Below are 26,140 nucleotides of genomic sequence, written 5' to 3'. Positions count from 1 at the left end.
ATAATAATTAAATCGCGTGATATAAATTATAATACTAGAATAAATTAAAACAAAGTTGAATTTTAATAATAAATTATTCTTTAAAATATTGTTTATTTAATGTAGTATGTGCACTCTGGAATTGTGGTGGAATACTGACTTGTGATCAATGTGGACGAGAATGTGCTCCAGCCTGCGGAACTCGACAATTTCGTGCATGTTGCTACAATAATTTAAGAAAACGAGCACCGAATCTGGGATTTAAACTGTGGTTAGTACCTCCTGAAAATTCTGAACATTTCAAGTTCGATTATGATTCTTAAATTCTCTAGACTTTGACTGATATAATAACCGATATTTTTGTCACGGTCTAACATGAATTCTGCTTCCGTATAATATTGCATCGAATATTGTATTCAGATATTTATTTCATTGTTTTGTGTTGAGTCGTTTGTCATGTAAAAGTTATATTCAAAAAAGTGTTAATAATTTGTAAATTAATCACAGATTATATTATTACAAAAGATAAATAAAATATTTAACAAATATTTCATGTAAGTCTTGAATTAATTGAAAAATATTTAGAGAAAATAGAATCGCTCAAATATAATTTTTTTTTTTAATTTAAGAGAGTAAATTGATTTATAATTTACAACGACGAATATGAACGTGAGTTTTGAAGTTGAGTATCAAGTTTTAATTACAAAATTATATACCAAAATATATTTACCTTTATTATTTACATAAATAATTGAAATATGTTATCATTTATCACATTATGCTGTCGTGGATCAATTGAATTGTCTTTTCAAGTAGAACTTTCTTTTTTTCTTCTTTTTTGCATTTACTCAGTTTAATAAACTTTTTCTTAATTGTGTTTTTCATTATATTCCATTGTAATTAGTTGAGATTGCGAATCGAAAACCGATCTTCCCCAGAACTTGAGCAATACTGTCGTAAATGTGACCGTAGCCTCAGTAGAGAAACATCTGAGGAAAAACAACGTTATCATCAGTGGCTTGGAAGTTGAGACTTAAAATTGCTTGAGCCTGGTCAACGAATTCATCCGTTCTCATTTCAAGATCGACAACAGCATTACTAATGCTACCTTGGTGGGAAAACAAAGGAACAAAATCAAAGTCACTTTCAGAGATTCTCAAACTAAATCACAAGTCATGGCCAAAAAAACGTCACTCAAACGATCCGTCTTCATTAACCACGATTTAATGCCGGATGAAGGCCTCGCGGCCAAGAAGCTAAGAGATTTTGGCAAAGCAGTTATTAACCAAGGTAGCAAGGTAAAGTTCGGGTACCTCAAAGTCACAGTTAATAGTATTACGTACAAATACAATGCTGAGTCCAACGCTGTCGTTCCAGCATCAATCTCCAGCAACCTCGCTCAAGCTAACGATACGACAGACTCCCCTGCTCATCAAGTATCACTCCAGATCTTTCTCAAATAATTTCCCTTTAGTTAAACAATCCACACTGCATCCATCAGCCTAAAACTCTCCTTCTGGAACATCAGAGGTTCGAAGGAGCTGTTATCCCACACGAACTGTTTCTCATCAATATTAATTAGACTCAATAAAACATGGCTCACACAACCCACCACCTTATCATCATACTGCATCAAACACTGGTCATCCTCGTGGTCTCCAGCTATCAAGTCACTTGGCCCTGGTAGGCCTAGTGGTGGTCTGCTGTCACTCACTGCTTCCAACATTACTGCCCAAACCTTGCACACATCAAGTCACCTTTCGCGGTTTCAGAATTACTGTGAAGTCATGGTGAAATTCCGAGGAAATCATAGTGGAACTATAGTAAAATCATGATAAAATGACGGTGAAATCACAGTGATTTTGTGCCATTATGTCACTATTGTTTTATGGTGATCTCACAGTGATTTTATAGTGATCTCACCGTTGATTCACAGTGATGTCGCTGTAAGTTTACAGTTGTATACTGTAAATTCACAGTGATTTCATTATTAATTCATACCCTCGAGGTTTCGAACTACTGTGAAAATATGGTAAAATTCCAGCTGAATCCTCTTCTAAAAAGTTGATGGCCGGATGTCGTATCGTTTTACGTCACTTCTGTGACTATTTTATTCGGTTGTTGATTTGTCGACTGAGATAGTGGCAGGATTTTTAAAAGAATGAAGGCAATCGAAGCGAGCGTGTTAAGTCTAGTCTTAGTAAAAAGGTAGTAAAACAATAGGAAAATGACAGTAAAATCACTGTAGTTTTATGGTTATCTCACAATGATTCCACAGTGGTATTACCGTCAATTCATAATCCGTTCACAGTGGGGTCAGGTTATTTTTCTTCTATTCTTATTATTTTTCTATAATTCATAGCTATATTTGTCATTATAGACAAATTTGGGAACTGGGGGAATATGGGATAAAGAGAGGGGGGGGACCTTACTCAGTAGGAATTTTTCAGTAGCGAAAGAATAATTCGGACGGTCCGGACCGGGACTCGAACCCGGATCGTTTGGTTACGCGTCAAAGGCTCTACCTGTAAGCTATCTGAGTCGGTGTCCGTAACTACTCTTCAGTCACCTAATAATAATATTAGGTTATTTAGCAAGAATTTTTGTATGGAATTTTAATATTTGATACAAATCATGATTTTTTAAAGAAAAGTTGTTTCTTAAACAAATTTTTGGAGTTTACACAATTGTTTTATTTATTTCTATCGATATTGATTTGCGATTTGAAATTATTGACAAGATAATAGAATTAGCTATTTGAACAAATTAATTGTATAATTAATAAAAATAAATGTATCATGTATGCTTCGAGTAATATAATAGTAAATTTCATTTACCATCAGTTACTAATTTATATATACGAAATAATCGTTCGTAAGGAGTAAACTTCAGTCGTGCGCCGGAGCTGACATACAATTTTTTTTTTTCAATCAACTGGTACAAAAATCTAAAAAAAATTCACAAAAAAAAAAAAATTTTGCAAAAATTATACTTTTGAGATATCTTTAAATGCATACGAATTTTCTTCCCTTTTAACTGGTTAACTTTGGTTCTCTCGCTCTTCAACTCAACTCTTGATTCCGGCAGCGTCCCATCAAACTGGTCTGAAATCATCATGAGTATGATGCACAAGACAGATGACCTGAAAGATCCGAACAATTACAGGGGCATAGCCCTGCTGAATTGTATTACAAAAGTCTTCAGCCAAATCATCCACGACAGGCTAAAGTCTTGGGCGGATGAAAACAACCTCATACCAGAGGAGCAGGCGGGATTTCGATCAGGCCGTGGTTGTGAAGACAATGTTTTCGTGCTTTAAACCTTACTTCAAATGCAAGCAAGATTCAAAGGGGTTAGCGCATATACTCTCTTCATAGACTTTAAGCGTGCCTTTGACTCCGTCCCTCACGACAAGCTGTGGATGAAACTTGACAGCTTAGACATCAGCTCTAAAATCTTAAGACTGCTCATGAACCTATATAACAACACTCACATGAGAATTAAAAGTTTCGGCAAATTATCTTCGCCGATTCAAGTCACCGAGGGTGTCCTCCAAGGAGAAATTCTCAGCCCCTTACTCTTCAGTCTATATATCAGTGATATAGTTGACTTTTTTAAAGAAAAGGATGCAGAGGGGTTCTATATAGATTCTCGGGAGATTCTGCTTTTGATGTATGCAGATGACATTGCCCTCTTGGCTACCTCTGATGTCAAACTTTGCAAAAGTCTCAGGATACTTGAAGAATACTGCTACCACAGCGGACTCACAGTCAACACCCAGAAAACCAAGATTCTAGTAACAAGATCATCAGGTCGCCTGCCAAAAAAACTCGGCTCATTCACATATATGGGCGAGGAAGTAAGCATCGTCTCCTCTTTTGAGTACCTGGGGGTACCCTTCTCCACCTCACTTCAAGGCACCCTAGCCTCCAACGAGGCCACCAAGAAAAGTAGAATAGCTTCCAGCTCTGTTCTAAGCATACTAGCCAAACTGAAAACTTGTGCATGGGCCGGAGTCTCCAAACTACACTGCAGCATTGTCCGATCATCCATGTCTTACTTGATACACTTTTGGAGTCTTAATCCTGACATCCTGGAAAAATTAGATTCAGCTAGCCTCTACTTTTTCAAACGCCTGTTAAACTTGCCAATGTGTACTCCAAACTATGCGCTCTAAACTGGATGATTAAAGTCTTGAACATGCCCGCTGAACGCCTTCCTAACTCTTGCCTGAATATACTCCTGTTACTTATGAACACACCGTTTAATTCCTCAAAACTAAACTGGGCTCGGCAGCTATTCAACATCCTGGAATCCATCGGCGAAGAAAACCTATTCTCCAATCTATCACCTAGTTTTTGGAAGTTAAATAAGGACCGCATCATTGCTAAATATAGAAAACATCGAAACACCTTAGACTGCGAGAGATACAACGAATCAACAGCCTGCCAATTTACCTTCGACCTTGCTAATCAACAACATCTTGCTTGCAACTCTACCCTTACGAACCTGCCATACCACTGAGCCAAACTACTCTGCCAACTGCGACTTACTTCGAATTTTGCTACCAACATCTCTGCGGGAAAAGATACTACTAAATTATCAACTACAAAATCTTGCCCCTATTGCTGTATGGATGAACCTGAGACGGTCACTCACTATTTTTCTCGCTGTCCTTTCAACAACTCCGCTAGAGAAAAATTTTTGACTCAGTGGCTTATCCAAGACTATCCCGGTGGAATCTCTCTTGAATTCTTGGATAACTGGGACCCCGATTCTATTCAGAAAGTGTTTGCTTTCTGTAAACTCTGCTATAAACTAAGGAACAGTTCCCCTTACGATATAGACGCTCCATATGAGGGTATCGTAGGAATAAGAAACTTTTATAGAAACTGCGGTATAGACGCTCCATATGAGGGTACTGTCAGGAATAAGAAACTATGATAGAAACTGCGGTATAGACGCTCCATATGAGGGTATCGTAGGAATAAGCAACTTTTGTAAGTATGAGTGTGTGTGTGAGAATTGAATCAGGGTTTAACTATTGTCATATTGTTCAAATAAATTGATAATTCAAGTCAATTTTAATTGTTGTTATTTGTGTCAAATATTATAATTTCTCTCGACCCTGTGATATCTCTCTTGCTTGGACCGGTTCTGGAAACCGTGATAAAAATTCCAGTGGCGCCCTAATTATTAAATTTAAATAAAGGGGTGACCAAGGGACGGCTCAAACCCGTTACAGTGTGTGTGTGTGTGTGTGTGTGTAACCCTTTTATAACTTTGAACGGCTTGACTGATTTCATCGCGGTCGGTGGCATTCGAAAGGGCTTCGCCAAACTTAGATTTCCTGTAAGTTGGAACCAATTTGGACCGGTAGATTTCGAGAAAATGCAAAAAAAGTGAAAAAAAAAAGTTGTTTTTTTTTTTTTCATTTTTTTTAAATATCTCCGAATTGGCTGAACGATCGTTCTCAAAAACTAATCAGCTCTTTATCTTGAAAACCCCCATCGATCGCCACCAAAAACGTCAGAATCGGTTGATGCGTTCGTGAGATATTGTTGTCGAAAAAAATCGAAAAAAAGAGTTTTTTTATAATAACTTCGAAATTTTTCATCAGATCAATTTTTTTGTTCTAAATTTTTTATAGAGCTTAAAAAACTACATCGATTGCCGCCAACCGCGTGAAAATCGGTTGATTCATTCGAAAATTATAACAGTTTGAAAATTTTAAAAATAGTGTTTTATTAAACTTCTATCAGACTTTTGAGCTCAGAGAGCTCAAAATTAAATGAAAATTATATTTTTAAGCATTTAATTACGAAAGTAGCGGGAAGTTGCAGGGATGGCCTTCAGCGTCAACCGTTTTCCTAATTTTTTTCTTTCTGGAGCTGATGAAAAAGATTCGCGTGATATAGGCACTAAAATAAATGTAAAAATGTTCATTAATAAAAATTTGAATAAGTTAATTTTAAAAATACTTACCACCCATTTCTTCGTGTTTAATTTCTTTTATCGACTCTTCTTGAAATTCATGACTCTCAGTGATTGATAAATCATTTTTTTCATCAGTTGATTCATCTTGAGGCTTTATGAGGCGGAATATAGAATCAGATGAATTTTCATCGACTGGTAAACTAAAATAAAATTTTATTATAGTAATTAAAGTCTAAAATTATAAGGATTACGGTAAAAGAACCAGTTATTGACACAGGCTTAGTTGTTTGACACTTGCAATTTTATTCTAATTAAAAAAAAAATAAATGTTTCCACAAAACCAATTTTCTTAAAATTTATAATTAAAAAATTATATTTTTTAATGTATTAGAGTTGATTTGTTTTTTTCAATTAAAATAAAATTGCAAGTGTCGATAACTAATCCAGTGTCAATAACTGGGGCTTTTGCCTTAGAATTTAACTGTTATAAAAAATATATTCAATAATGCAATATAGTAATTGCTTTGGTTTATCGTTAATAACACAAAAATAAATGTATATTCAATATACCCTTGAATTGGTTCATCAATCCATGATACTGAAAGCCACGTCTTTAAATCTTCTGGTAAGGAATAATTAGGAGGCATCCATTGAATCCCAACTAATTTTAATTTTTCGTTGAATGGATACATTTTGTTGTACCAAAAACAACATTTTTTCACAAGATGTCTCGAAAGTATCCTATAAGAAATAAAAATAGTTAAAATAAAAAGTGTTAAGAAGTACATCAAGCGCTACAAAAATTTTAATTAAGGTACCCGTGGGTAATAAGACCTAAGTGATAAAAATGCTATTTAAAATAACTGCTTCCGCTAAAGACGTCTCTAGTAGAAGCGTCTAGCATAGAAATGTCGCTACAAGTTTATAGTCCTGATACAACGTTCCTTATCTTCTATATTTCATCATCCGTCATATGCTAAAATAGCGCAGAAGAAATCCTAAAAAATGATTTGAGTAAATGGTAAACATTTTTTATAATTTTATATTTAATAATTTAAAATCATTGTTCTAATTTTTGTCAACATCTTAATAAATATTATTACTCAATTTAAGTGATGATTGATCTCTAATACCAATTTTATCAAGCATAGTATAACTATTTCCAGTAAGTATAACCTGCAGGCCTTATTACTCTACCGTAGTAAAATAAGGCCTATTCGCAAGATTTTTAAACAAATTTAATTTTTTGTTTGTTTATGGTGAAAATTACCATTGCTTCATTATATTTTATGGCTAATGTATTAATTTAAAAATTAATGATACATTGCAATAATTAAATGCAATATTTTCGATTTTTTTCAAAATCTCCCTTAGCTAGGCCTTATTACCCGCCGGTACCTTACTTTATATCTAGATAAGACTATTTTTGTTAATTTTACGTTATTATTATGCTAACAATTATTATTTAAAAAAAAAAAAACAAGCTAAAAATCTTATAGCTAAAATTTTTTTCAAGTAAAAATAATTAAATTTTATGTCATTAACATATTTATGAGTTTGATTATAATATAAGGTTCTATGTTACGAAACTTGAATTATTCATTTAGTATCTACTTTAAAATTATTCTTGAGAAGTATGTTTTATAATAAGAATAAATTATTTAATTCATAATATTAATTATAATTAAATCAATGTTAAAATAAACTTGACTAAAACCAGTGATTCAAACTTAAACATTAAACATTTGAGTTGACGTATTTTCCTGTTAGAATGAAATTGTAAATTGTGATTTCTGTTAAAGAATTTAATAAAGAATATTGTAAAATAATAAAAAATATATAATAAAACGAAATTTACCATATTCTGGAAAGAATTGAATAAGCTATAGTTGATGGGGTCCATGCATGTCCTATTTGAATTCTTCCTCGAAAAAAAGTAGCTGCACATTTTGAAACATTTTCTATCCTGCACATCAATTTAGCGAATCCTTGAGTTCTTGTTAAAACATACTGAAGCATTTGTTTTGTAGGTAAGCTAACAGTGTTATTTATTACGGTATTGTTAATTAAATACTGGTATTCATTTTCAAGTGACAATTTTAAATAATTAAGCAATGCACGGTTAACTTTTTCCATATTTTTTAAACCTTTGTCATTCCTAAATTTTGTTTTCATTCTGTATATCAATCGACTTAAAATTGTTGCCTCATTACGTAAAAAGTTCTGTGATTTAATATCATTGGATATTTTATTTAATGTGTTTAAAAATTTTTTTGTATCTGAAAAATAAAAATATTTTAAACATAAATTAAAAAAAAAATTAATTTTAAATTATTGTGTGTTAATTTATAACACTAAAGTTGACAGATATTAAAAATTTTTTTAGAATTTTATAGCAATCAAATTATTGAAAAAAAAATAATTAAAAAGTTGCACATGTGAAAATTAATAAAAATTACAATGACATTAAATTTAACTGTCACTTCACAATTATTTTAATTTTGTTTAATAAATAAATTACAACAAAAAAAAAGTTATTAAAAAAATGGACTTGTAGAAATTTTAATAAATGAAAAATGCAATTTTTAAAAATCATTTTTTAGAACAAATTTTTTTGTTAAAGAAAATTAAAAAATTATTAAGTGACAGCTAACTTTAATGTCATAAAATTAAAAGTGAAAATTTTTAGAAGCATTTTTTTATTGTAATTAATTTGTTAAAAAAATTTTTTAAAATTGACAGCTGACCGCTAACTTTAGTATTATGTTAATTTACCGAACTCATCTTCTGTTGTTTTCCAAGAGCTCGTGGGCGGGCGTTGTAACTCCAGTTGATTCCATAAAATATCCATGTGTAATTAAATATTTAATTTATCAATTAAGTTTATATTATGTTTATTCTAGATTTTAAAATATTTAGGTTATGTTTAAAGTATCAACAGTTTGCCATGCTTTCAACTTAGAATTTAACAACAAGTGTACACAGATGATAATTTTATCTTCTGTTGGTAACAAATAAAAATTTTTTAAAAAATTTTTTTTTAAACTATTTCCTAAATAAAAGTTTTATTCATAATATCATAAATAATTATAATAATAATAATTATTATTATTATGCATAAAACACAAACAAAAAATGAACTGAGCTATATTTACAAATTTAATGACAATAATCAAATTTTTATAACACTGAAGTTGATATATTAAAATTTTTTTTGAAATTTTATGACAATTAAATTATTAAAAAAAATTTAATTAAAAAGTTTTACAGGTGAAAATTAATAAAAATTACAAGTGAAAATTTTTAGAAGCATTTTTTTATTGTAATTGATTTGTTAAAAAATTTCTAAAATTGACAACTGACGGCTAACTTCAGTATCGTAAATTTTTTGAAATTAAATAATTACTTGCAATGTCATCTACTGCCAAATATGATAACAAGCAATTGCTCTGCACGTAGCGATACTGTAATTTTAGCTGGTTGTTGTTTTTATGAAAGCAAAGCGTCAAATGTCAACAAACACAATCACGTGTGATAAAATAATATGCGTTTGTTTATCAATATTTAATAACTTTAAACATTTCATCAAGTTTTAATAACAAAAACATAATAGTGATCTTCTTATTAATAATTTTAGTATTTCATAAACGATATTTTTAATAAAAAAAAAAATGGATTCTTCAACATCTAATGAGGATGGCAACAAAATAGAAGCCGAAAATATGATTGTTTTGGTTAAATGTGACAAAGAAAATCCTGAATTAAGTGATATTTATATCAATAAAAATAATGTAAGTAAAATTTTAATTTTAGAAATTAAAATATTAAAAAAAAAGGTCTTGCATTTAATAAATTCTGGCTTATATCCAACAGCGAGTCTAATTCAATTTATGTCAGAAACGTAAGACACTATTGGAGACAGTTGACAGTTTGTGTATTTAAAAAAAAAGTATTTAGAAAAATTATCCATGAATAATATTAAAATACTTTTAGGTACAAATTTTTATTTGTCATCATTGTCTCTTGTTATATACAAGTAATATTAAAAAGAATAGAAATTTATTAATATTCATTTGATGCTGTCAATGCCATGAAAATAAAATATGTTGACTTAAGAGTCACTTGAGCTAAATTTTCTGAGTTCATATCCAAAAGAAATTTTTTTTGTTGACCAGAATAAACTATTTTTTTTTTTATTTTTATAAATGGCAAAATTATTTTTTAACACAAGTTTATTGCTTATATTTTAAAATGATCTTGAACTGACAGACACAAATATTGTTGGATTTTTATTGAAAATTAATTAAATAAAATTCAAAACGTGCATATTTTTTTAAGTATTTTTTTTTTCATAATTCATTGCTTTAAAAAAAAATAAATTATTGTTGGCTTACTTTGGTGTCATATGTTAAAGATTCGTGAATTGACAAGGAAGTTGAGATTTTTATAGCAATTTCTAACATCTGAACTAAAATCAAAATCAAAAAATTTTTATGAGAATTAACTTATCACATATTTAATAATTTTATAACAAATAAACTATGGCAAAAAAAATTGACGTCTAGAATATAAAAAAAAAAAAAACAAAGAATGCAATTTTTTAAAAATAGTTATTTAGAACAAATCTTTTTGTTAAATAAAATTAAAAAATTGTTAATTGACAGCTAACTTGAATGTCATAAAATTTTTATAATTTAAAAAATTGTCTTTTATAATAAATCAATAATTTAAAAAAAATGAATAATTTTTTAGTATAGAATTGGCAGAGGAAGAGATTGCAACTTTCATATTCTTGATGTTCTGATTTCAAGAAATCATTGCATTCTTACATTTAACAAAGAGACTGAAGAATGGAGTATAACAAACTTAAGTTCAACTGGAACAACATTGAATGATAATGTTTTAGATAAAGATAAACCTTACGTTACTCACATAGGTGACTTTATCCAATTTTCTGTTTCTCATAAATTCAAGTTTTATGTAAAAGAATTCATTGAAAACGGACCTGCTAAAAAAAAGCAACGTATTGATGAATCTGTATTTAATGAAGAAATTAAAAGACAGAAAGCTTTCGCTGAGGAACAAGAACTCAAGAGAAAGGAATTAGAAGAACAACTCGTTAACAGGCAGAAAGAGCAAGAAGATTTAAAAGCACGTCTAGATGAAATAATGAAAACCAAGCAAGAAGCAGAAGGAAAAAGTGAAGAGCAAAATGAATTGATAAAGCAACTCGAAGACAAAATAAAAGCTGGTAATGAGGTTGAAACACAGTTACAACAAAATTATACTCAACTTTTGAGTACTGTTGAAGCACAAAAACAACAATTTGAACAGTTATTAAATGCTGAAAGAGCTAAATGGCAACAAACATTGGATATGACCAAGCAAGAAAAAGAGGCTATGGAGAAAAAAATGTTGGGAGATATGGCGGCGTGGAGACTTAGGCAAAATGCTGAGTGGACCACAGTGGTTGATGAGTTAGTAAAGAAAGAAAAAGATATACAACAAAAATTGGTCGTCGAAAAAGCTTCCCTTGAACAAAAATTACAAAAAGCTGAAAAAGCTTTGCAAGAAAAAACAGCTCTTGCTGAACAGTTGCAACATACGGTACAAAATCAACAAGGTGAATATATTTTTACGTTTTTTAAATTTCTTCGTTACCTTTCTGTAATTAATTACTGAATTACTTATGAATAACTAATTTTTATAATAATAACTAGCAATCTTGCAGTCACTATATGACCACCGTGACTTGTGAACTATAATTAAATAAAATTTTGATTTATTGAATAATGATTTCTGTTAAATTGCACTGTACTTTTTTAACCATTGATGTTTTTAAAGATATAAACTCATCACGATGTTACACTCATCAAGAGCTTTCATATGAGTCCCCACATGCATTTTGATATATTTTTTATATATACATATATATAATATATATATAAATATATGAAAAAATGATGTGGGTACTTAAATGAAAGGTCTTGATGAGTCTAACATCGGGATGAGCTTATATCTTTAAAAATGTGAGTAGTTCACAAGATACAAGGTCAACTCTTAATTATGTATCTAGAGACAGAGCATTTTCGAATGCAGCCTAAATATTTATCATAATAAATTGACTATCGGTGAGAATGATATGAAATCATGAAAAAGCATAATTCCAAGTCAAGACTTTTCCAACGATACAAAATTTAACCGTAAAAACCCACTTTATCATATAAATACACTAGCTGGTCAAAAAATTTCGCTTATCTTCTTGATAGTATATATAATTGTCATTTTTCATTTTTAGTAATTGTTGTTGAAGTAGCATCAAGTGGAGCACGAGGAGAATCTTTAGATACTATCGATCTAACTAAAGATGATGTCCGACCGGGTTCTTCTAAAGACAATGCAATAGTTGATAAAGTTGGAAGCATTTTAGATGATCAATTAACATGTCAAATATGCTCAGAACTTTTTGTAACAGCTGTAACTCTGTTATGTTCTCATACATATTGTCAGTATTGCATATCTATGTGGATGAAAAAAAAACGTGAGTGTCCAATTTGTCGTGCAGAAATTACAACTATATCAAGATCGTTAGCATTGGATAATTTTATTGAACAAACGGTTAATGAATTGTCTACGCACCACAAGGAACGAAGAAGAGAGTTAGTTAATCAACACAAAGGTATAAACCAAAGATTTTTTTTTAATCGTTTTATTATTATTAACCTGCTAAACTAATTTTTATTTTCAGCTGCATGCCGCGCAATGGGCATTGGAGTCATCAAGCATAAAAAGAGAGTTGTACATAAACGTTAAAAAACAAAACGAATCTCAGGAAAAAATTGAAGAGTTTTTTATTTTGATATTATAGTTGAGCCAATTAAGTACAATCAACAATTAATAATAATCAGTTTATAGTTCGCTTAGTCGATAATTAGAATTAAGTAAAAAAAAAAAAAGATTCATATTACAAATCATAATATGGAAGATTAAGATGTTATAAATTATTTGAAATTTTTATTTCATATTGTTTTATTATTTATAAATAATGATAAATTTATGAGTATTATTTTTAATATCTATTGAATGATTTGATTTTGTCCATAATTATCTAAAATATTCAATTCATAAGTTGTCCGTAAAAATATTTGAACGTTTGAATTTGTTAGTTGAATTCTAAATATTAATTTCAATAGATCAGCTTTTACATTTGTGAAAAAAATGCAATATTTTTTTTTTTCTTCATTTTTATAATTTACCTTAAAAATTCGTTTACTAATAATACATGTTGATAATACGTTTATCATCAATATTGAAGAATTTCATTATTAATTTTGTTCGCATAAGTGTCATAATCATTACGTATCTGTCTTAATTTCATGTAAAATAAATTATTTCTCTTTGTTAAAATATGTTAATGCATATAATATTTATTGAGATTAATAAATATTTCTTTAATTATATTTTTCTGCTCTTTTTATCTATTTTACTGTTTAGTATTTACTATAGTATTGTGAGTTACAATTAAATTTTAAGTTGAAACACTGTTTTCAAGAGAATATAAAATTGCTAAAAAATTAATTGCGGACTTACAAAAAATTTTATTTTATAATGAAAACATTCAAATTATATTTTTAGGTAAATATTACTTAACTAATTACTTTTTAGTTAAAAATATTTCAAAGATCTATAAACGCATTAAAAATGTATTAATATTTAATGTTAATAAAAGAAAAAATAAATTTTATGAAAAAATATAAACATGAATAATTGATATATTTTTAATTGAAAACTGATAAATGATGAAAACAAGTAATTAGCAAAAGCAGGAATAAAATACATGTGTAGAAGTCTAATAGAATATGCGATATTGAAATTTAGTTTGAAAATTAAAAACAATCTTTAATGCAAGCATAATATTGATGAAAATTTTTGTTTTTAATTTTTTAAAAAGAAAACGATAGCTTTAACTTTTTAATCATTAAGCCAAATAGCAATAAAACATGATCTTAAATTTAACAGACATCTAAAATTTTTTTATACTTTTTTAACAATTAAATTATAATGAAAAGTATTTAGCAAAAACTAAAATAAAATTTATATTTATATGAATGTAGCTTCTGAAGCAACTTGTATGATTTTATTATAAATATAAAACTGTTCCCTGGTCATAGATAAGTATTGAAGTAAATAATTAAACTAATTTATGTATAACAAAGTACGATAAAGGATCTTTTGGGATGGGAATGTAAAATAGTTAAAAACTATACAACTTGAACTAATTGAATAAATAAAAAAAAATATTTATCAATAAGAAATCCACATGTGAAATTTAAAAAAAAAGTTAAAAGTGCGAATTTTTTAAAATATTTTTTTTATAATAATTGATGGGCTATAAAAATTCAAAAAATTGTCAGATGTCTGTTAATTTCCGTATCATGAAAAAAGAATTAATGAAAATTAAATTAGCCATATCTGAAAATTTCTATAATTTTTTTTATTGAAAAAATTGTAATAGAAAAATTAAAAGTAAAAAAATTTCACATGTAAAAGATTTTAAAAATTATACGTGCAATTTTTTTAAAATATTTTTTTCCTTGCAATATAATTGTAGATCAAAATAAAGAAGTTTTATGAACATTAATTTAGTATGAAAATTAATGTAGCACATATTTAATAATTAAAAAAATTTTATAACAAATAAATTGTAGCAAAAAAAAATTAATAAAAAAAAAATTGACATCTAGAAATTTAAAAAAATTAAAAAATGCAATTTTCTAAGAATATTTTTTTAGAAAAAATCTTTTTATTAAATAAAATTAAAAAATTGTCAAGTGACAGCTAACTTAAATATCGTAAATTTAGCAGATATTTAATCATTTTTTATAACGTTTGTTAACAAATAAATTATAACAAAAAAAATAAGAAAAAAAAATTGACATTTAGAAATTTTAAAAAATTAAAAATGCCATTTTTTTAAACAATTTTTTAGAATTAATTTAATTGTTAAAGAAAATTAAAAATTAGTCAAGTGACAGCTAACTTTAATGTCATAGAAATTTTATGACATTACATTTAGCTGTCACTTCACAATCTTTTTAATTTTCTTAAACAAATAAACTATAGCAAAAAAAATTATTAAAAAAATAGATTTGTAGAAATTTTAATAAATTAAAAATGCAATTTTTTAAAAATAATATTTTAGAATAAATTTTTTTGTTAAAGAAAATAAAAAAATTGTCAAGTAAGTTAGTTATCACTTGATAATTTTTTAATTATGTTTAACAAATAAATTGTTTTTAAAAAATTGCATTTGTAGTTTTTTAAAATTTCTAAATGTCAATTTGTTTTGCCATAATTTATTTGTTACAAAAATTCTTAAAATTATCAACAATCTGCAAAGTTAATTTATGACATTCAATTTAGCTGTCACTTCACAATTATTTTAATTTTTTTTTTAAATAAATTATGGCAAAAAGAACTTATTACAAAAATGGACTTGTAGAAATTTTAATAAATTAAAAATGCAATTTTTCAAAAATAATTTTTTAGAAAAAATTTTTTTGTTAAAGAAAATTAAAAAATTGTCAAATGACCGCTAACTTTAATGTCATGTTAATTTTCATAAACAACTATCGTAAAATGCGTAAGACGGATTAAAATTTTCAAATATCCTTTCTATTGCCGCTAAAATCTCTAACGTATAGAGATTCAGAAGGGATTTCGTGATATGAGCGCTTATGTTGGCGAATATGCGAGAACGATAAAAGAACAAGTCGCTCAGCAAGAAGCAAAGAGGGGAAAGAGGTGAGAGATGCGCGATCGCGTTTGATTTTAAAGACTATATACAACTCTACGACTTGTTTTAGTTACATTATACACGGAAACGTGAGTCGTTGCGGTGAATGTGTATCTCTGGGTTTCGCGCGTGTCTTTATCACATACTCACGTGTAATATTTAAAATAATAACATCGTCACGTAATAGGATTAAATAAAAAATCTGAGGACATTATTTATCCGAGAACAAACGTTATAAATGTATTTATTGAAATACATTAAATGAGAATCGAGAATGTTATGTAGAGAGGCGTGATTGTCGCGTGAGTGGTCCGCGGGGCGAGTGTTTGGTGAACGGAACGGCGAGTTAGAGTCTCGCGAGTAGAGTTGCAAAGTCGTGATACAAGCAACGGCAACGAGTGAGGCTAATATATATATTTAAATGGTTAAGTAAAAAAAAGCATCGTCACATCTAGTGTCGGTGATGTCAAACATGCGGCGTAAATTATCACGAGATATTGTGATAAAGGTGTGGAGTTTTAGTGTCCTCTTGAGCAAAATTCGTTAGTATTATTATAATTAGGGTGCCAATGAGCCCAGATTTATGGCGGCGCGGGTGCTTTTGTTCGGCATCTTGTTTACGGAAGTAGTGCTCGAGCCCGTTTGCGCCGCAGGTGGGTTTTTAGTCACGTTTTAATTTTTTTTATTTCTACTTTTATTATTTATTTATACAATCCCGCTTCTTTTTTACTGACAAATATTTTATTATTTTGTTTTAGGTAATTTTTTGGAGCAATTAATTATTTAATTTCAGTGTTTGTGACCATCCATGTGATGTGTAATTTATTTTTTTGGGGCAGGTTATTTTTTGCGTCACGCACCCGCGATCGATACCGTGATGGTGACAACCTGTCATTCAAACAATGAATTTTTTTTTCGATATATATTTATCAGACGTTTTCTGATTTATACTTATGTTTCCATGAATACGTCTGGTCTTTACTTGTACTAATTTTTATCATTATTATTATTCTTTCTTTTTTTTTAATTCTATTTTATTAACCAGCATTGAATTATTTACCTTTGTTATAATTTTAGTCAATGTATTTCTTACTTGTAATTCTATATAATTAAACTGATAATAAACAGTTTTATGAAAAAGTTAATGGAATGAGTACATTTTTACAGTAAAAAAAAAAAAAATAATTTTGATTCATCGGTCATTTACCTTTACTTGGTTATTTGTCTAAAAGAATTATTTATCATTTCTTTTAACAGCTTAATTTATCCGATTATTTTTTTCAGGTGGTAAAGGAGCTGATAATAATTTAAACGGTCATAAAAATGGATCTAAGAGAGATGGGCTGAATTTTAATTTAAATAAAAGTACAAGTCAAAATTTGCGAATTGAGCCAGGCGGATTGATTGTGCTGGGAAAGAAAGGTGTTACCTTAAATTGTTTACCTGGCAATAATCATAATGTATCTTGGCTTTACAATGGTGAACCAGCACCGCCATGTGGAGTTGCACGATGCAAAATTCTCGATAATGGCTCACTTCATTTTTATAAGGTTCATATTATTATCATTGCTTTGAATGTTAAAAATAAGACTGTCATTGATTAAAATTTAATATTAGTAACTACATTGATATGGGTGATTCTCTGTTACGATGTTTTTTGCTGTCCCAGGCATGTTTTTATTAGAAAAATTGTTATTTTTTAACTAAAAAAAATTTATTACGAAAGTAAAAAAACATTTCTATTCGGAGCATTGAAAACTAAAATGAAATAAATTTTGGTTTTTTTGCTATAAATTCGTAAACCACCAAAATAACAGTCCCCTGGGCTGTCCCATTCCCAAAATTTAAACTTTAAAATTAAATTTTAAATTATTCGTCCATAATATATAATTTGGTCCATAATGTTTATGAACTTAATTAGTTAACTAACAATCTTCTTCAATAAAAAGTACCGAAAATTAATTTGTTTCATTAAATTCATTAAACCAAAGTTTGTCCCAGGCGTTTTAAAAACAGTCCCCTGCCAGAAGTTCAAAGCCAAAAAAAAAATCCAGCGTGTTATTTTACCTTTTGTAAAGTTTATAAGGATCTAACTAGCTTTAAGTTAATAACCATAGGGCTGTTGGCGCTTTATCACCATTTTATTTAGTATCAAAAACACCGTTTGTGCTGGAAACATGTGTCTGGGCCACAATAAACTCAGTCCCCTGGCAACTATTTTTATTTATAATTTATTTATAAAATTGGATCCATAAGTCTTAATATTATTCTAATTAATGTAAATATCCATTGAGAACTTGAAAAGTTGAATGCATTAAAATAGTTTGCTTGATTTTTCTTAATTTGATTAAAAAAAAAAAACAGTCTCCTGTCATGTTATATGGCAAAAGATACACAAATATCGAAAAAACAAAAATTTAATCGGCTGTGTATTTATTATCATTAATCTGATAGTTTTGTAGCCTTTGTTAATTTTTTTCTAACAAAATCAAAAATAATTTGGTCGAACAATTTTGTACAGATTTAAGACGTCCTTATAGAAAACCACCCATATATAGACGTTATATGAACATGTATACAATTTTAAATCTCATGATTTTTCTTAATTTATTTGGGTTTACTTAGGCTAAAAATTTCGTTTAATTTTCTATAGTGAAGTTTTGATACCTTGCTCTAGAGTTGAATGATTTCATTGTCATACAAATTTGTTTTACACAAATAAATTAGTAAAAAGTAAAATTTTCATAAATCTAAGTAAATTCTAGAAAATCATAATATAAAATTCTAGTACAGTTTTTTATTTATGAAATAAATTATATTTATCATATTATTTATTATAAATCATTTTTCAACAGAAACAAAATTTACAATTGGCACAAAAATCCAGTGGACGAAATGAAACAATTGATATGTCTAAAAAACATGAATATCGCTGTATTGGACGAACTGCTTCTGGAGGATTTTTACGTTCTTCGCCGATTTTTATACAAATTGCTGGTATAGATGATCAAATATAATTTATTGACTGTTCCAGGCATATTGAGTTCTATATCTTCGAGAGTTTGATTTTAACCATATTCGATTTGGTTGATTACTTTTTCTTTCAAGTATTGCGGAATTTATTTTCATCCATATTTATTAGACCTCAAGTTAAACCTTTAAAAGAATTATTCATTTGCTTAAGTCAGATGAAAAAAAAAAATAATAAAAAAAATGTTATTTATAATTTTAATTGATACATTTTTAACGCACTTACAATTTAGTAAACTTGATTTTTTACTGTTGGAACTGATATATTTTAAAACCGTACATCACAAAATAAATTATCATGCAATTAATTACAATTAGCATTTTGTTTAAGTGAGCTTGGGAGGTATGTATTATTTCTAAACCAAAAAAAAACTGTCGAGACTAAAGATTAAAGAGCACAATTATTTTAACCGTATGTCTTTGTATGGATCGTGTAGTAATACTTGGTTTCTATGCACGTTAATACCCGCATTTCGGATTTATGACGTTTCTAGTTTATTATTCTCGGTATAAGTCTTCCACTTAAGGAGTCGTAAAATCTAATCCTGCTTCAAGGATATGCATCCACAGACTAAATGTTACAACGCTAACGTATTCTTCACTTTTTACACGCAAATTATGCTAAAATGAAGTAAAATAGTCTTTGAGACCTTAAAGATAAATTTATATCATGTAATTTATAAATTCAATAACTATTTATATATATATTATCTATTCTTTTATTTGGACTTTAATCACGAAAAAGAATCTAAAAAATAAAATTAAACTTCAAGTGTTAATTAGTAAAAAAAAATTAAGAGCCAAATTGAAAATGTTTAAATCAAAACTTGAGTTACTTGAGGGAGAATTTTGCATTATTGTAACTTGCACTTATTAACATTGTTATTTTCAGATCTTTCATATACTTTTAAGAAATCTCCTATCAATGTTACGGTACATGAGGGAGAAATTACAAGATTGTCTTGTTTAATTGATAGTTTACCGTATCCTCCAAATATTACTTGGCAACATGATGGAAAACCTCTACTTCCAGATCGCAATAATACTAAGTATGTCTCATTTTATTATTTATAATTAAATTTATAAATACAAATAATTAACTAACGATTTTTGGTAGATATATCATGGTACCACCAGGTGTTCTTTATATAACTGCAACAAAACAGTCTGATACTGGTTTATATAGGTAAAATGATCTATTTCTATATATTTTAATTTTTTTAATTAATTTTTCATTTACTTTTAAAATTATTAATTGATTTCATGTTTGTTTTAGGTGTATAGCTACAAATGATTTTATAAAGAAAACTAAAAAAAGCAAAGAAGCTAAACTGACTGTTATTCCAAAACTTAAATTACAAGAGTTAAACATTCCCGTTTCATTATTCCCTCAAAGTTCTTATAATTATACTTTAGTTAAAGGATCAAATCTTTCTCTCGTTTGTGCAGTATCTGGTAATCCATTATTATTTCTAAAGTGGTCATTCGTGCCACAGCGTTCAGGTACGAGTAATTTTTTTTTTAGATTTAAATAACTAAATAAATTATTCTTTGTTTTTATTAATAACATGTGTATTGACATTTAAGGTGGAGCTAATTCAGCGCAATCTCGCATTCTTTTTAATTCTACTGCCGGTATCAGTGTACTTGAATTAAAAAATGTCAGCATTTTTCATGCTGGTACTTATCTGTGTTCCTTAGAAAATGCTGCCAGTGGAGTTATAGAGATCCAGGTACATTTTATAGTAATATTAAAATAGTTTATTTATTAAGGGGGGGATACATGTAACTGCCTTATTTTTGGCCGTTTTTTAAAGGTTTAAAGAGTTTAGAAAAAAAAAAAAACATGAATCTTTTCGAGAGTCAGCATATCCATTCATCATGTATTCAAATGCAAGAAATAAAAATTTTTTTCTTAATTTTTTTTAAAATGGTCACCGTACTGATAAGTTTCCTGTGCTCCAAAATCCAAAATCATGGTTGAACAGTGTTCACAAAACATGTATCTTCTAGTTGAACCTATAAAAGATTAAAAAAGTAAAAAAAATCCCAGATTTGTAGTCCTCAGAAAAAAAGTTCGATTTTTTACCTTTTTTTCCGATGGTTTTTGGGTTAAAAATAGTAGTTTTTGTAAATTTTTTTGGCATTTTACTGGTTCAACTAGAAGCTAATACTTCATAGAAGGTGTGTACCAAATTTCATTAGAATCGGTTGAGAACTTTTTTAATGATCTTGCCCGCCAATTTAAAAAAAGTAGTTTCGAGAAAAACGCGTTTAGATTCAGAGTCGACTGTTGCGATACCATAAGCGCTGAGCACTTTAACAAATTATAACTCACAAAATAATGCGAATTTATATTTATAAATTCACAGGCATATTTTTAGGGTATTATACTAACTATTGATGCAAGAAAAACAAAAATTTGATTCTTAAAAAATTTTACATGTATCGCCCCCCTTAAGTTATTTAATTACTCTACTACAATATGTTGTTTATTTCAGAGTATAACTGTTGATGTAACAGTTCCTCCAACATTTATTAAAAAACCTTCGAATCAAAATTGTCCTAATGGTAGAACGGCTAGATTTGAATGTCAAGCTGAAGGAGTGCCTACTCCACAAATATATTGGCTTAAAGATGCAAAAAATGTTTCGATTAATGGTGGTACATTGCCCAAAAAAATACATTATCATTATTTTTTTAGTGTGAAATAACAATTAAAACTTATTCTTATTTTTTTTTTTTTTTTTTTTTTTAACAGGACGAAAAACGATTTATGTAAAGGAAAATAATAAGATTGAATTGGCGATATCTGCTACAGTACCATCTGATTCTGGTGATTATCAATGTGTAGCTGTAAATTCAGCTGGAGAAATCTGGGCCGCTGGTCGGTTACAAGTTAATGCATCTCTTAATAGTCCGGCGGCACCAACTAAATTAACATGTCATACACCATCACCGGTTAAAATCTCGATTTCGTGGACTCCACCAGAGTCTTTACCACCGTCGAGTATTACTGCCTACACCGTTCATTACAGTCCTGAAGGTATATTAATCATTTAGATTTTTGTAGTCAAATGAGATATTTATACTTCAATGATTCTAATTTGCAATGAATTTAATTTAATATAACAGAACATTATAATATTGATGATTTAAGACTGTTGAATAAAAAAATTTTTATTGATTCATAAATTTAAAGGAGGCGGTAAAGAAGAAGTTTCACCTGAGCCAGGAAATTCTACAACAGTTGAAGTAACAAAACTTCTTGAACCATACACGAATTATTCATTTTATGTGCGTGTATGGAACAATCATGGGGCTAGTGATCAATCGGCTACAATTGTATGTGCTACGGCGCCAAGTGGTTAGTATTGAGAAAAAAATTTTAACACTTGTTATAAATAACTATGTTTTAATATAACTCGTTTTATAAAAATTAAAATTATGAATATATTTTTATGTAGTTCCCAAAACGGCGCCTAAAGTTATGGTAGATGTATTGAGTAGTACAAAATTAAATATAACTTGGCAACCTTTGACTAAAAAAGAGGCAAGAGGCATTGTTATTGAATATAAAATTCAATGGAGGCTTCACGAACACCCTTCGTATCGAGTAATTTTTGTTCCAGCTAATGTTGAACATCATTTATTGACAAGTAAATATATTTTTCTATTTATAAGTACAAGTAATTTGAAATTATTGTTAATGTATCGATCCATTTCTGCAATAGATTTACTACCCGGGGCACAATATGACTTCCGAGTTTTAGCACGAACAGAAAAAGGGTGGCCAAATATCAGTGAATCTCTTCTAGGATGGAACACAGTTGTTATGCCTACTGCTGATACGGATAATTACAATATCAGAAATGTTTTGGATGTTGAAATAATCAATATGAATGCTTCTCACTTGAAGGTTTGATAATTTGTTAAAAAATTGCATATTTCAAAACTTATTAATTAGGCATTACATGCTTTAAAATTTATTGATCATTATTTATGATTTATAATGTTTTTAATAATAATAATACGATCAGGACCACAGGTAGTTAAAAAAACACGGTTAAATTAATTTACACAATCATTGATTTGCAACGTTTCGTCTTTAGTCAGTTAGCTGTTATGATTTTTAGTAAGCACATGCTTGAAAGGCTTATTTTTATTTATTTTATTGTGTTTTTCTGCTTTTAAAGGATCCTTTAAATGTATTTATTGTGTTTTTCCAACTACCCGTGATCCTGATCGTATTATTATTCAACTGGAATTGAACTGTATTAAAAATGAGTTTTCACTAATATTATTATAACAGATGAAATGGCAAGTAAAAGAGGCTACTTTTGATACATTTAAATTTGATTCATGGCAAATTTATTGTGAATCTGTAAATGGTGATAAATTATTTACTGCTCTATTGGACAAAAATTCTACAGAATACATGTTTACGAATCTCGGTAAATGGAATATTTGATTACTATTATTATTATTAAGTATTTTATTTAGGGAATAGCCACTGTGAAGATCGAAAAAATAGCTGATTTTATGGGAATTTTTTTGACTGGAATAATAAAGGAAAGCAATGGTCATTTGACACGCTGTTACAAAAATGACTATAACTCGAAAAATATTCGGAATTTTCATATAAAACTAGATACATATTTTTGAATGTATAAACTTTGATTTAATAAAAAAAAAATTTTTTTTTTTTTTTTAATTTCGCAGTGGCTATCCCCCTTAATACAACTAAAAAATAACCGAACATTTTTTTTTTGTTATATAGAACCAAATATTTCTTATACGGTGGGTTTATGTATTGTAACTAAAGGCGTATCGAGTGATTGTATACTTAAAATTATTAAATCGATTCAATATGATTTAGGTGAATATAAAAATTAGCTTGATTTAAAAATTGTTAGGTATGTGAGTTAATAATTAATTTTTTTCCAGGTAATACTCCTGTAGCTTTAGAGGCTAATCCATTATCACAATCATCAATCCAATTAACTTGGGCTGTAGTAAATAAAACTAGTGTAGATAAATACGAAGTTTGTTATGAACTAGTGCAGTATCCAGATTCTAATTTCTCTAAATGTATTTTTGTGTGAGTATATCATTTAATAAGTTATTATTTTTCAACATTAATATTTATGAAAATAAATAAATATATTTGAATTAAAATTTTGCTATAGGAATGATACCAAAGCAATTATTGGTGAACTCGAAGCATTTACGCTGTACCGATTTAAAGTGCGATCGTTGCAAAAAGATTTAAATAATAGTAGTCAGTTTAGTGAGAGCATTGAGTGTTACACCAGTGAAGATGGTTAGTAATTATTTTCGATAAAACAAATCTTTTCTTTTAAGAAATTAATCGAAAAGTAATCAAATTAATATTTTGTCTTTTTAATGAAATTTTTAGTTCCTGGTAAGCCTGAAGAAGTGCAAGTTTTTCAAAATGGTACAAAAATACGTGTGGTTTGGAGAGAGCCAAGCAAAACAAATGGAATAATATTAACGTATTTTATATCTTATTATTCATCGGATTTAGTAAATTCAACGTTAACTTGGGGTAATATGACTGTACCTGGAAACAAAACTTCTGTAGTTTTACCTGATTTGCCATTAGGAGGACGTTATTATATTATGATACAAGCAGCAACTAAAGCTGGATATGGAAGACGTTCTGATCCAATTTCTATATTTTTGGGTGTTAGTATGTCTAAAACTTCGACTTCATCGGATAAACAAAAACCTCCTGCAAAATCTAAACCAGATCAAAGTCTTGGTATATTTTTATTATAAATTACTGTTTTATATTATGATGAAACAATTACGTTATTGAATTATTTTTCACATTATAGGTATTATATTGGGTGTGGGTATAAGTATCTGCTTCATAATGATAAGCTTATGTAGCATATATTGTCGAAAAAAATGGGAGCACTCGCGATCGCTCAGAGAAAGTGCTCAACCATTTAAAAATCGTATTTTTTCAAGAAATAGTACTACCTGTTGTGTTGAACAGTCTTCAACGTCAGTAAGTCAGCAAGTAAATAATCGGATTGGTTGTAATGAAATTGAATTGGCAGTACTATGTCCATCATCACCGACATCAGTGAACCCACAATTGGATTCAAAGGTAAATTATAAATAGTTAGAATTTTTGCGTTAACTTTAAGTAACAAAAAATGATATTTATTTAAATATATATTCGAAAGGGTGTACTGTCAAATGGTGTAGAAATAGGAGCTAAAGAGCCACTTTTGACGTCTTGGAATTCAAATGAAGAAAATCGAGATCTACATATTACGGAAAACATACAAGTAATTATTTTTAAATTAATTGATTTTTTCTGATACCCGTGTAAAAAAAATTGTCCTAACAGAGTCATAAGCTTAGAATCCTAAACGTGACACAATTTTAGGACATTTTTATAACAATTTTAGGATGCTTTTATAACAATTTGAGGACACTTTTACTGTTGCAAAATTTCATCTTTTTTTTTTTCTTCTTTGCATTAATTAATTATGTTAATATAATATTATCATTTTTCATGCAATTTTTATTTCGTCTAGGATCTATCATAGACATTTATCATTATCATAATATCGCGTTACTGAGACCATAAGAGCGTATCCCGGAAAAAAAAACCCTTGAAAAGGCATAAGGGCATATAAAAAAATCATTTCCGGGAATCGACGTAGTTATGCCTGAAACAGGCAGAAATGCCAAAAAAAATTTTGGTACACCCATATGGCACCCAAGGCATACTAAAAAAATTTTTTCTCGGGAAACAACGTATTTTTACTTTCAATGCATAAAAATGATAAAAAAAAATTTTTTTCAAATTTGAAATTAACTTTGATCAAAATTTTTAAAAATTTGAAATTTGTGATAATTTCTTTATTTGCCATTTCAAATAATCATTACGATGAAAAATAGTTTTTTTAATTGTAAGAATTAGTTTTAAAAAATAATTTTTCTAATTAGAATAATAATTCTAATTAAGAATTATTTGAGACAATCATTTGTTAAAACTCGTTTTAGAAATTAAAAAATTTACTTTTATTCAAAATGATCACTCTCAATCACAATTAAAGAGATCAAAGTTAATTTCAAATTTGAAAAAAAATTTTTTTCATCATTTCCTTGCATTTAAAGTGAAAATACGTTGCTTCCCAAAAAAAATTTTTTTTCGTATGCCCTTATGGCCCCCAGTGGGCACCCGGGTGCTAGAAGGGCGTATAATAGGCTGATACGCCTTTATGGAATCTGTAACGCGATATTCTAAAGTTTATAAAAGTGTCCTAAAATTGTCATAAAAGTATCATAAAAATGTCCTAAATTATGTCACGTTTAGGATCCTAAGTTTCTGACTCTTTTAAGATAATTTTAAGA

At 28.5% G+C, this 26,140-nt stretch overlaps 3 protein-coding genes across 7 annotated transcripts in view; 2 read left to right on the top strand and 1 right to left on the bottom strand.

The window, feature by feature from the left end:
* Positions 1 to 5,599: 5,599 nt before the first annotated feature.
* On the bottom strand, positions 5,600 to 8,856 carry LOC141529620 (nucleolus and neural progenitor protein). Of its 2 annotated transcripts, none has more exons than XM_074246253.1 (5): positions 8,692 to 8,856; positions 7,775 to 8,195; positions 6,487 to 6,657; positions 5,965 to 6,116; positions 5,600 to 5,900 (listed from the first exon to the last, which is right to left on the bottom strand). In XM_074246253.1, the coding sequence occupies exons 1-5, from the start codon at positions 8,765 to 8,767 to the stop codon at positions 5,794 to 5,796; spliced, it is 927 nt and encodes a 308-aa protein (XP_074102354.1). In that variant the 5' UTR covers positions 8,768 to 8,856; the 3' UTR covers positions 5,600 to 5,793. The 2 variants fall into 2 exon arrangements, with proteins under 2 accessions (XP_074102354.1, XP_074102355.1); XM_074246254.1 differs by having other exon boundaries at positions 8,697 to 8,835.
* Positions 8,857 to 9,420: 564 nt separating this feature from the next.
* Positions 9,421 to 13,262, top strand: LOC141529373 (uncharacterized). The gene is made up of 4 exons (XM_074245877.1): positions 9,421 to 9,707; positions 10,669 to 11,539; positions 12,215 to 12,595; positions 12,665 to 13,262. The coding sequence occupies exons 1-4, from the start codon at positions 9,588 to 9,590 to the stop codon at positions 12,727 to 12,729; spliced, it is 1,437 nt and encodes a 478-aa protein (XP_074101978.1). The 5' UTR covers positions 9,421 to 9,587; the 3' UTR covers positions 12,730 to 13,262.
* Positions 13,263 to 15,697: 2,435 nt separating this feature from the next.
* Positions 15,698 to 26,140, top strand: part of LOC141529738 (protogenin) — a 33,116-nt gene continuing 22,673 nt past the window's right edge. For 3 of the 4 annotated variants that reach the window (XR_012479649.1, XR_012479648.1, XM_074246419.1), the window contains exons 1-19: positions 15,698 to 16,365; positions 16,997 to 17,262; positions 18,568 to 18,709; positions 19,635 to 19,791; positions 19,860 to 19,928; positions 20,019 to 20,245; positions 20,330 to 20,475; positions 21,244 to 21,406; positions 21,504 to 21,788; positions 21,945 to 22,109; positions 22,210 to 22,401; positions 22,477 to 22,661; positions 23,055 to 23,196; positions 23,523 to 23,621; positions 23,690 to 23,843; positions 23,932 to 24,065; positions 24,162 to 24,527; positions 24,604 to 24,881; positions 24,961 to 25,065. Coding sequence is in view for 2 of the 4 variants with exons in the window: in XM_074246419.1 (XP_074102520.1) it covers positions 16,296 to 16,365; positions 16,997 to 17,262; positions 18,568 to 18,709; positions 19,635 to 19,791; positions 19,860 to 19,928; positions 20,019 to 20,245; positions 20,330 to 20,475; positions 21,244 to 21,406; positions 21,504 to 21,788; positions 21,945 to 22,109; positions 22,210 to 22,401; positions 22,477 to 22,661; positions 23,055 to 23,196; positions 23,523 to 23,621; positions 23,690 to 23,843; positions 23,932 to 24,065; positions 24,162 to 24,527; positions 24,604 to 24,881; positions 24,961 to 25,065 (3,345 nt within the window). In the remaining 2 variants the exon portion in view is untranslated. The remainder of the gene's footprint in view (positions 16,366 to 16,996; positions 17,263 to 18,567; positions 18,710 to 19,634; positions 19,792 to 19,859; positions 19,929 to 20,018; positions 20,246 to 20,329; positions 20,476 to 21,243; positions 21,407 to 21,503; positions 21,789 to 21,944; positions 22,110 to 22,209; positions 22,402 to 22,476; positions 22,662 to 23,054; positions 23,197 to 23,522; positions 23,622 to 23,689; positions 23,844 to 23,931; positions 24,066 to 24,161; positions 24,528 to 24,603; positions 24,882 to 24,960; positions 25,066 to 26,140) is intronic. The other variant, XM_074246421.1, reaches the window with a different exon arrangement.

This window comes from Cotesia typhae, unplaced genomic scaffold (assembly GCF_013202065.1).
Source record: "Cotesia typhae breed Kobodo isofemale line unplaced genomic scaffold, CoteBio_Ctyphae contig_48, whole genome shotgun sequence".
Lineage (NCBI taxonomy): Eukaryota > Metazoa > Arthropoda > Insecta > Hymenoptera > Braconidae > Cotesia > Cotesia typhae.
The sequence above is the reverse complement of the archived record's forward strand: the minus strand, read 5'-3'. Positions and strand labels throughout refer to the sequence as shown.